The sequence below is a fragment of the Choristoneura fumiferana genome, chromosome 27 (assembly GCF_025370935.1).
Source record: "Choristoneura fumiferana chromosome 27, NRCan_CFum_1, whole genome shotgun sequence".
Classification (NCBI taxonomy): domain Eukaryota; kingdom Metazoa; phylum Arthropoda; class Insecta; order Lepidoptera; family Tortricidae; genus Choristoneura; species Choristoneura fumiferana.
The window spans coordinates 79,357-91,970 of NC_133498.1; the positions used below are offsets into that span (position 1 = coordinate 79,357).

General features: G+C 36.6%; 1 protein-coding gene across 1 annotated transcript in view; it reads right to left on the reverse strand.

Annotated features, from left to right (window-relative positions):
• LOC141443181 (uncharacterized) overlaps positions 1–12,614 on the reverse strand; it is a gene marked incomplete at its 3' end in the record, with an annotated part of 36,205 nt that overhangs the window by 18,930 nt on the left and 4,661 nt on the right. The window contains 1 exon segment of the mRNA XM_074108393.1: positions 450–556. Within this exon segment, the coding sequence (XP_073964494.1) occupies positions 450–548 (99 nt within the window).

The following is a 12,614-nucleotide window of genomic DNA, read 5'->3' on the forward strand; positions in this document are numbered from 1 at the left end:
GAAAGTTTCAAACAAAGTATATCTACACCAAATTTCATCGAATGATAGTTACTTTTGCATTTATAATATTAGCAAGAAAAGATTGAACCCACGAAACGACCATAATAAGATAGTTTTTATTCCGAAAAATTGCACTGATTGAAGTTGCCTGGAAGAGATCGCTCTGAAGCGATAAGGCCGCCTATTTCTTAGCTCAGAAAGTCTCTGTGTATATACCTGTGTTCTGTAATTGCTTGCTATGTGTTGGTGTGCAATAAAGAGTTATTGTATTGTATTGTATTGTATTGTATTGCATAGTTCCTGCAGGATAGCGATAGGCAGAATTCAACACAGCCGGATTCGTGGGCAGAATAAGGGCAGAATGAATACAAGTGTTAGGGAATAAGTATGAAGATGAATATCAGTGTGATGAAGATGCAGATGAATATGTTGAAGATGAGTATGACTACCTTATGCAAGTCGGAGGTGACGGAGGCGCTAGTGTCGCACTCCGGACAGGCGTCCGGCGCCGGCGAGCTGCGCGCTGACGTCACGTCCGGCAACGACATGGCCGACACTGAAACAAAATAGGTAAATAAATGATAAAAAAAAATTTTTATTACCTACAAACTTTTTGGCTGGCTGAAAATACTTTTTTCACTTCTCATGCTCGTAAAGTTCGTATTATGCTGGATCTACGCGACGTAAAATGACTTTTCATGCTCTAGTACATAAAGTAATATCTTCGTCTAAGACCAAGGCAATCAGGTGTAAACAGCCACAAACAATAAAGTTTCTATTTTTTTTAATATATTTTTTATTTAAGTATTAATATATTTAAGTATATTAACTCAAAATCAATCAAAATAGATCAATAAAATTAAAAATTTATACATTTGTGGTGTCTACCCTTGGAATGTAAATAAAACGCTGTTTGGTTAAGTACTTAGATAGCACGAGATGGCAGCAGCGTCAGCTCCGTGTCAAGGCTGAGCTCGGACTGCCCGCGGGGCGCCGACCCACCCTTTGCTTAGTATTTATTATTATAGATCATCACATTAGAATAATTAAATAAGCATTAATATTATCGCAATACTACAATTAAGTAATGCATGAACAATAAAAGGTACAAAGTACATAGTACATAGTAAGTGAACATTTGTTACCACTGTTGCTATTTCATTTCCTCGCCGTCAAAGTGAAAAGCAGAGTGTAAAACTCGAGCATTAAGCCCATTTTCCCCTCGACGTGTCTATCCACCCTCGCGTACCGGCTCGGGTGGCTATATTGAACGTCTCGGGTAAATGCCTCGTTTTATGCTCTTGTTGTACAATCTAATATTGTTGTTGTTAAAGAAGAAAGATTTTTATTTGGCCAAAATTCGACGCTAAATAGTTAAACCAAATTATACATAATAACAGCCATCCCATCCCACCCCACTAATATTAAAATGAGAAAGTTTGTAAGTCTGTTTGTTTGTTACAGCTTCACGTCTAAACCGCTGAACCGATTTAGATGATATTCGGTATACAGACAGTTTGAGTCCCGGGGAAGGACATAGGATAGTTTTTATCCCGGAAAATTGCATAGTTCTCGCGGGATAGCGATAAACGAATTCTACGTAGACGGAATTGCGGACAACGGGCTAGTAACAAAATAAAACAAGAAAACATTTCAGAATCTTATTAGCAGCGAAAAGCACAAACAAGTGCCACACTCAGCATGATGCCGACTGTACCTACTTCATCATCCCAGCCTATACACGTCTCACTGCTGGGCACAGGCCTCCTCTTACACTGAGAAGACTTGGGCCGTCGCTCGCGGGCCCAGCACAAATTAGGAGCTTCACACCATTGAATTGATTCGCACCTTTGTGCAGGTTTCCTTATAATTTCCTTCACCAAATCTCGTGGTTTTCAAATGTCAAATGTCAAATGCCAAGAGTTTGGTGTGCAAATAGTTTGAGACCCTGGGAAATAGTTTTTATTCCGGAAAATTACTTAGTTTCCCGCGGGACAGCGATTAATAGAAATAGAAAGAAACAGAAGCAGATGCAGAAACAGAAACAGAAGAAGCAGAAATAGAAACAGAAACATTTAATCGCTATTCGCAAAAAATAGAGAACAAACACATTTCAAAAGAAAAAAAATGTATTGTTCGCAGAGTCGCGGGCAACAGCTGATTTTAGTATATTATTAGCATTTTCTACTCCTTTCAATCCCATTCTAATCGCGGGCTAATAATAAATACGCTTAAGTTAATTCAGACATTCCAGAAAACCATAGTGTGCAAACATTGCAAAGCACCCTCTTTATGCGAAAGCGAAACCAATATGGCGGCGCACAGCTGACCGCGTCGTCCGGTACCAGATGTGCTTTGATGAGGCACACTGCTTGCTATGCTATAAGAGCGCGAAGCTTTTACCTTTTTTATTTCGTCCATCAGTTAGGTATCAGGAAATATTGTAGACATTTTTTCTTTTTTCAATCAACCAAAAAATCACAAAAATGAAGTGCGTCAAAGTTCGGAAGTGACGTCACTCCTTAGTAAAAGTATGCGTAGGCAGGGTTGCCAGATCAAAAAATCAAAAATCCGGAGAAAATTCCGGACTTTCTTGAAAATTTAATTAATAATGTCATTTTCGTTCTGATTTTCACAGGCGCTCGCGGATCACTTAATTGTAGAAATTCCGGACGGCTTAAGATTCCCCCTCCCCCCATTCCAGACAAAGTCCTATATTCCGGACTTGTCTGGAAAATTTCGGATGTATGGCAAATGGTAACCCTATGAGTAGGTGTGAGGTCACAGTGAACTTTAACCGGCTATATCAGTGTTTCCCAAACATTGTTCTGCCATGGCCCGGTAATTTTCTCTATTTTTCACACGGCCCCTTCGTCAGTAAGTATTATTTTTAAAACAAGGCCAAAATACTGCGACCCGGTATTTTATTTTGATGATCCGCTACCGGGTCGCGACCATGAAAATGGGAAACGCTGGGCTAGGTATATTATTATATCCAATATTTTTTTTATAATACGTGTCCGATATATTTTTTAATCTAAATGACGGAGTAAATATACATTTTTAGGGATATAGTCTACTGTTAAATTTTGTTTTAAAGTTATTGACGGTACTTGATGGTAATTTAAACAGAACAAAGAATAAATTAAACAAAACATTCTGGTACCCAGAGGTTTGCAATATTTTCTGCCAATATCGAAGCTAAATAAAGCTAAAAGTTCATCGCTCAGCTTTTACTACGACTCAAGTACAAAATATTAAAATGGCATCTGGTCCTGAACGACTTTATTATTGTTTTATTCCAATTGAGAAATAAAAACGCCATAAACGCGAATAACCCCTTCTTTAACCGTGAAATTGCGATGTGTTAAAATAAAAAACATAGTGCCTACCACCTTTCGAAAGAAACCTAATAATAATGTAAAAAAATATATATATACATTTATTTGTTGAAAGTAGTGATGCAAATAGTGATGCTTATTACCGTTACAATAAATAGTATCGATAATTTGTTACGTTGGTAAAATTTTACTATTTATCGAACTATAATAATTTCGCTATTTGTCGATTTGTTTGTCTTATCGTTATCGGACAAAAGAATATATAATAAAAGAGTGCACAATGTGAGAAGAAGTAAGAATAAACTTAACCCCCAGTCTTTGATCCTTCTCTATTCCTTTTGTTTTTTATTTACTTATATTGTTTCTTTAATTTCCTTTTTCTACTCCTATACTTTAATCTGTGATTTACTTAATCACGAACAGTAATATAACAGCATACATAAAAATTCTGGAAAAGTCTATATTGTATTCCCCATAACAACACTGTATCGTAATGTTGCTAAAACGATACTGCAAACTGCAACCACCTTTTTTTTTCTTAATCGTACGTTCGGACAGGCTAAGTGCAGCCAGTTACATATTTTATATGGTTTATACAAATAAAAACTTTCCGACATAATCCATAGCCTGCCACGCTGCCAACAGTAGTAACGTATTTTTAACATCGTCCCAGGCAAGTAAACGTGAATCAAAAACAAATTTAACTTAGAATTTTGATATTTTCAAATTTTTCACTTGTTTATTGTTGTTTACTTCTCTTTGCGTTTGCCATAGTACTTTTACTAAAGTATGAAAACGTTTAAAGTTACTATTTCTCTAATTTTGTATTGTAATTTATAAGTATCCAGTCGAAGAAAAGTATTGTATGCACGTTGTATAAGTAAGAAAAAAAAGTCTTTGTGCGCCACTACCTTTTTTTGGGGTATATAATAAGGTACTAGCTTTTTTTTATTCTTATGCGAACTGTGCATTTTTCCATTGATATTTTTATAAACTATCTCTGTCCGTTACGGCGTGAAAGACGGACAATCACACAAACACACTTTCGCATTTATAATATTAGTACCTATGGATAGTATAGTATAGTATATAGTATGGATATTTGTATTGTTTTAATTATTTATTGTCTATTAATTCTACGTTTCTCCTGTCTGTTATTTCTGCCACCTACAACATTAGTCTGTTCATATTTATTAATTTCTGAGAAATTGGTTGTCTGGAAGAGATCGCTTTTTAGCGACAAGACCGCCTATTGTCTACCTGATTTTTTTAATTTTGTAATGTCACTACTGCTTTCGGTGATCAATAAAGAATATGTATGTATGTATGTAAATACTTAATTGCACATACAACACAAAAATTACACAAAAAGAAACAACAAAACAAAAGAGTACAAAGGCGAACTTATCCCTAAAAGGGATCTTTTCAAGCTAACCTAAAATATAAGTTTTTTTTATTCGACTGGATGGCAAACGAGAAGTGGGTCTCCTGATGGTAAGAGATCACCATCGCCCATAAAAATCTGCAACACCAGAGGCCTAAGATGGGATACCTCAAGTGCCAGTAATTTCTACCGGCTGTCTTACTCTCCACGCCGAAACACAACAGTGCTAGCACTGCTGCTCACGGCAGGATTAGCGAGCAAGATGGTGGTAGCAATATGTATTGTATTGTAATAAACATACCACGTAATGTAACAGCTCATGATTTAAAATGACTTTAGGTTTTACTTTCGTGTCGTTTACTATAACACGATTTCCCTCCGTTTTATATGCTTGTTTGTGGCTTTTTCACGTGTTAGTCATTTTACAGTAAGTATACAATCGTGTATTTTCTACCAAACCGCCGTTTAGATGCTCATTATAAAGATATTACTGGACAAAAAGTAAATCGTCGTTACATCACTCCCACACTGACCAGTAAAGTCTCTTCCTCGTAGGAGTTCAAGTTTTTTCATCTCGGCCAGAATGAGAGAGCTTGGGCCATAGTTCCCGCGGCCAAGTGAATAGGATTACATTAACGTTTGCATATAAGACACCTGTAGGGCCTACTACGAAATTCGAAAATCGAAGTTCGTTTCGTACCGTACCGTATGAGAGTGAGAGGGACGGTACGATACGAAATTCAATTTTCGAATTTCGTAGTAGCCCTACTGCGCCAAATTTCATGTCTTTAAACCTAGAAGAAAAATACTTTCAACAAACCATACTGTGCCTTAATTCTTTCTAGTGAGGGCGGAGCCTTCGCAAAAAAAGGTATCGATAAAAAAAACATTGAATTGGCCTATCGTTAACCGCTGCCCATTCATTCAGGTAAAACCTTTGTTACGATGGAATGTAAAGCTTATATTCAAGGTAAAAGGTTTATTTTAAATAGTGGAATGGACAGAACAACAATCATTCGTGCGTTACCGTCGCGGCGATTTTCGACAAAGAAATGGTTTGGGTTGATAGTTACGAAATCAGACCGGAGATGCTCCAAATGTTTAATGTAAGTCGATTTGTTATTTTATTGTGAATTCAAATACTTTGCTAAGCGTGACACAAACCAGAAAAAAAATACTAAAAATACTACTAACATTTTTTTCTACTTATTGGAGGAAAAACTGATATAGGCACAATTATCTAGGCACGCGGTAGCGTATCAAACCAAGGTCAATTAAATTAACGCAATTTAATAGATATAATATAGAGCCTAGGTATACCTATCTTTATACATATATTTATTGTATAAAACAATTCAATTGTTAATTAAATAACTTGAAACTCGAAAGTAGTTTGTTCAAAATCGAGATTAAAATCGATTACACTATACCTATTTTTAGCATATATTTTTATCATTTATGTCAGTGATCATCTTAACCCCACATTGCGTACATTTTACTTAAGAGGGGGCTCTACTAACACTGGAGATCCACAGATACCCGCAAATTTTGTACGAAACCTTCGATGCGCGGAGATTAAAATATAGTTAAAAATAAAACACGACAAGTAAATACAAAAATATAAGTTGTGGGTAAAAGCTAGTAAATTAAAAAATATACGAAAATTGCTTGTTAAGTACACTTAACGAAAGTTAACATTATAAGCGTCTTAACGTGATATCTTTCGAACCAGTGCAACCTTTGCTGTTGCAAAACGCACTGCACTTTCTAAAACTGGCCACAGCCTTTGTATTGCTGTTACCACGCAGGTAGAGCCTTAGTTGCCGTTGTCGTGTTACTTTCTGAAGATCCTTTTTAATGAAATATTAGGGTTTATTTTATGTAACCACTGTTTATTTAAATCATTGGATGTGTTATTCCAGATGTCAGATACCATATTTCATAACTCTAAGTCCAGCGGTTCGTGGAACATCGGATAAAAAGTGTTTTAATCCAGGTTATAAACTAACTTTTCGTTCATCCAAACGTCCAGCCGTTTCAGCGTGAAGAAGTACTTAGTGATTGTACAAGAGGGGTCAAAAAAGGTGAATCGTGTGGGTTACGATGTGAGCGTAGCAAACATCGTAAGAAGACGCCACGAGCTTTTTTTGACTCACTTATACAACGTCGCTCATAATACTTTTTCTACTAGGTAGGTTTAATTAAAGAAAACACAAAATTAGAGATGAAGCAAACTTTTGTAAAAAATATGGCAAACGCAATTAGAAGCAACAATAAATGAGCGTGAAACATGTAAATAGCATTAAAATGTCTACAGTAAAATTGTTTTTAATTGACATTTCCCTACCATCAAGCAGTGTATATACTAAACACGGACGGGTGGACATGGCGAAACTTTCAGGGTTTCTTACAATACTACCGAGCCCCAAAAATATTTTTTACTCGCATCCAATGGGAAATTTACACGGTCTTAAGATATGAATATGAACGGCCTAATTTACTCAATGATAATATAGTAGAGGTATTATATTTTTAGTATAGAATTAGATTTTTTAAAATAAAACAATAAAATCTTTTCACTTTACAATATTTGTTTTATATCTGAAAAAACTACACTTAATTTAGTTTTTTTTTTTTACATAGTGACATACGGTAGAACCTTGTCGCAGTCAGTAGTTATCAAACAAAATCTTGGTAAAGGCAGCAGAGGCTCCCTGCGACAGCAGGCTACTACTACGAAATTCGAAAATCGAAGTTCGTGTCGTCTGGTCCCTCTCGCACTTGAACTATTTAACACAAAAGCGAGAGGGACGGTAGGCCCTCAGGTTCATCCTAGTATCACATACGGACTTGTCAAGGTATAGCGTCTAGTGTTGCCGTTGAACGGTAAAAAAATATAGAAAACGAAAATGAATCGAACGATGATCGACTTTAGATCTGAAAAATTTTGTTGGGAATAGAGTTGGGAATGATCTATGGTCGATAGATTTGAGTTATCGACTTATTTCGACAACTTTGCACGCACCAAATAACCGCGTTAACCAAAATCTTTCCGATTCAATTTAAAATTGAAACCATCAATCGTGTTCCATCAGAGAACAGTTATTTTCTCACTATCCCTTTTTGAGCGTCGGCCGAATTTTCTCTGATCACGCGTGTCGACAACACGATTTGGTTTCGTCGTTGAAGTTTGAAGACAAATTAGTTTTATAGTTAAAACCAGCGTTTCTTAAACTTTTTTAGCAACAGAACTCTATTGGAAAACTAATTATTTGCCAAAGCCCTTAAATAGTATGAAAAAACTAATCTTACGGCACATAAGACATAGAGCAGGCGTTTTCAACCTTTTCGTTTTAACGGTACACTTTTCGTTCATCAATTTTTTACGGCACACCAGTACCCTTAGTGTAAGTTTTCGGTTACAAAATACGTCTCGATCGCGTTCGCGTTAAAATCTCAATTTGTATGGAAACACGAACATCGCAAACGTTCCGCTAGAGGCGCTGTTCGTGTTTGCATACAAATTGAGATTTTAACGCGAACGCGATCGACACGTATTTTGTAACCGAAAACTTACACTAAGGGCACAGTATAAAATAGCCAAGTGCGAGTCGGACTGGTACGTAGAATCTTCTTCTTCTTATTCGTTGCACACGCCACGCGTCATTTGTTTTCGTACTATTTTCTCATTAAAGTAGCTATTCATGATTTCAATGCAACATACACTTCCTGGCAATCACCGGCACAACGGTTGAAAACCTCTGACATAGAGCATAGACTGTGAAATTATATTATGGATGTTGTTTTTATTTAGACATAAAATTAATGAACAGGTTTACTTATCACTGAACTGAGCCATCTATCGAAGTTAACGTTGACCGAGAAAAGCACAGTGTACATGAACTCGAAGGAATTGCATCCAAAGACATTCCTAACTCACGCTTATTTTGCTGTCCGGGTCGCCTTACGAAAACTACTAGGTAGTAGGCCACTACTAGGTACTTTGGCTTTGTATTTCAAAGGCTCCGTTTCCACCAGAGATGTGCGAGGATGTGTGTTGCGAGGAATATAACCAGTAGAATAACCAATGGAAACGCTTCATTCAGCTATCATCGCTCCGCTAAGTTGTTTCCACTAGAGATGTGCTGTGTGAGAATAGATAAATGAAACGTTTCTATTGGTTCATCATCATCATCATCATCGGCCTATCTTAGTCCACTGCTGGACATGCCTCTCCAGTTGCATGCCACTGAGCACGATCCTCGGCCAGTCTCATCCAGTTCTTGCCAGCTAACCTGCGAAGATCATCGCTCCACCTAGTCTGAGGGCGTCCTACGCCTTCTTGCCGATTCGCGGTCTCCACTCAAGAACTCGTTTGCCCCAGCGGTTATCGGTTCTTCAGCTGATATGGCCGGCCCACTGCCACTTCAGTTTGCTTATCCGGTGAGCTATGTCGATGACTTTAGTTCTGTGTCGGATCTCCTCGTTTCGAATTCGATCCTTCAGAGAAACTCCGAGCATAGCCCTTTCCATAGCTCGCTGAGCGACTTTAAATTTGTGGACCAGCCCAACCGTGAGTGTCCACGTCTCGGCACCATATGTCATGACAGGTAGGACGCACTGATTGAAGACTTTCGTCTTCAGGTTCTGTAGAATTGGCGATGTAAAGACTCGACGAAGTTTCCCATAATATGCTGCCCAACCCAGCTGTATTCTTCTATTGGCCTCTTTCTCGAAGTTGTTTTTACCCAATGAGGGCTATCGCGTATGAATTCGCCGCTAGAGGCACTAGTGTAGCATGAGGTCTCTGAAATGTCAAATCTCATAGTTTTTGGGTAAGTTACGCGGGTTTATTTATAATTAGAATAATTTTGTGAATATTTTGCATGACCTGAAATTAATTATGGCAATTATGCGTTACGGGGCAATGAATGTCTGTGTTTTGAGACAGTTTTGTCTTTCGGAAACTTTTGTCCTCCCTTTTTTTCCGAACAAAACGGGACTACACTGTGGTTGCTCGATATTTTTAAGGTGTATTAAATATGATTTTAATCTAAACTTTGTTTTTACGCCCGTAATAATAGACTTTGAAAGCCACAATTAAAAACCTTACGCAACAGTGGCGCCATCTAGAAAGACAAAAAACGATAGCCCTCATTGTTGAGAACTAATTGAATGGTTCACTATTTAAATTTATCCCTAAACTTGGTAAGTTGAGACAAGTTTAGTGTACACAATTCAAGCCTCGTTGGAATCTCGTAGAGCTAACAAAAATAACTTGAAAAAAATACAAAGAGATGATCTTAAATTATGTATCTTATTTATTAGATACGCTGCCAAGTTTAGGGTAAAAAACGATGAAGTTTATTTTCACTATGAAATGTGTCGAACGAAGGTGAAGGCGTTCGATATTTCGAGGAATATATTATCTCAAAAGTCAAAAACTGTGTCGAAAACGCACCAGTGATTCTCAAGGAATTGCGAGTGATCACGGGTGGTGAAGATTACTTACTACCATCAATCCCATGCCGCATGCTCGTTTTTAACTTCATTTTCATAATAATCTATTTCTAAGAAAAATAAATCAATTTGGATCTGCGTCCTTTGTTCTACAACCTAACGGTTATTTGAAAGAGTTCGCTTTGAAGCGATAATACCGTTTTATTACTTCATAGATAGATAGATAGATAGATATAATCTTTATTCTTCAAAACAAAGACATGGCTTAGTAGCTAAAGAGTAATAAAACTAACAGTTAAATAAAAACATAAATTAAATAACAATTAAACAGATCAGACACATAAATGAGAAGCCATGTGATGCACTGAAGAACAGGCGCTGGCTCAGCATTGTGCTGCGGTAAGTCGCAGCGCTGGTATTCTGCCAGTACCCATACCGAGTAAGGACGCCGACCAACGTGATAAACTCAGCCCAATCTCGTCATCAAATGAGTTTTATCATTCAGTGGGATCGTAAAGTAGCAAAATTTATTTAAGTATTTATTATTATTATTTAAAATGTCAGAAAAAAGTGTGAGGTGTGAGGTGAAGGGGGTTCAGAAAAGTTCAAGATAGAGTCTCTGGAGAGACAATAAGTGCAATCTGAGCTTAATACGAAAGTTTGATTTTGACTCAATGTTTCGGAGTGGTGGGGGATATAAAATTTGGGTAGCTTGTCATTTACAAGCTTTTATTTAGTGTCACCTGTCCCGTTGTCTGTCTGTCTGTAGTCAAATCTTGCAAGTTAAATTCAACCAACTTGCATTAGTCGGATTGACTTGAAATTTGGTATACTTATGTAAATTGCGTGACATTACAATAATCTGGTAGTGACATCCTGGTAGTCCGGCCAGGTTGGTCTCCGCAGGACGGAACTCTTCAACGGTTAACGGCATCGAGGTGAAATGTAGTTTGGGTGAAAATGCAAGTAAAGTCGACAAAAAGTACAGTCAGCAAAAAAAACTTGTGCGAAAGTTGAAATTTTACCAAAAACTTTTTTTAAGGTTCCGGTCAGTAGCTTAGAACCAAAAATATTGTAGATAAATAATAGTGTCACCATATTGGTTTGTGTCTAATGAAATGAAACATTTTTTTTTTTATATGGAAACAATATAAATTTAATTGGATTTTTATACTTTTTGTCAGTCTCTTATTTTATCATACAGGATTATTATGGATTTATTAACAATAAAGCACAGAGTTATAACACATATACAAAATTTTATGAAACATTAAGTATGTACCAATTAAAGTTTTCAACTTTAATTACTGAATCCATTTCAGCTAGGTGGGACATAACCTAACAAACTTAGAAAAATCGCTAACCCCTCGATGTTGCCATTTCAAAGTTCAATATCTCAAAATCGGCTGAACCGATTTTTATCAAACAGCGAAAAACCACCGCGCAGGTAACTCGCTTTCATGTAACAAAAAACACATCAAAATCGGTCATCGGTCATTTGTTTGAGAGCTACGATGCCACAGACAAGCCGACAGACATTGGCGTCCAACCCAAAGTTCTGAAATAACCAGCTAATCTTCAAAGTTGTAGACAATTATAAGTAAATACCACGTGTACTTGTTGTTATTTAGTACCTAATCGCCTTATGCCGTGTCCCGTACAATTTTCTTGCATAACATAAACGCCGAATTAAGTAAGTAGTGAAAGTTTATATGTATGTTCCACAAATCGTGAGTAATTTTAGCTAATTTTTCACCGCACAATAGCATTTCGCATCATTTATGTCGGAGGTCAGAGAAAGTTTAAAAAAATTGAGGATTGCTGTCATTGAAAAAAAAGTCGATAATATTTTCACAGCACTATTGTATACATGTTTACTAAAAAAAGTATCTATATTTAACTTATTCGTTTTTAGCTATAGAAATAAGGTTAGCAGTCTTAGGGGCTGTTTCACCATCCATTGATTAGTGTTAAGTGACGGTTAAATGTGATGCCGTCTCCGTCTATTCAAACAAAACAAATAGAGACGGCATCACATTTAACCGTCACTTAACACTAAACAATAGATGGTGAAACAGCCCCTTAACCTGTCTTTTTATAGATAAATATTTTTTATTAATAATGTTTTACATGTACTCGCCGCTAATTGATTTTTAGAAAATGTTTTTCAATTCAAGCTACTTTTCACCTCATTTGTATTGCTAAAAAAAGTACATCGTGAATAGTGTTGTATTTTTTGACATTAAAGTTAAAATAACGATTATTTTAGTCTAGTTTTTATTGTGAATAGTGTGAATATTACAAAAGCATACGTCTATTCATTTTAAATTGCTTAACGCCTCGTAGGTCATATTAAATTAAAGTCAATTAGCAAAATGATGCCACATGGCGTCGATGGGAATAGGCATTGATACACAGATGCGCTTGAT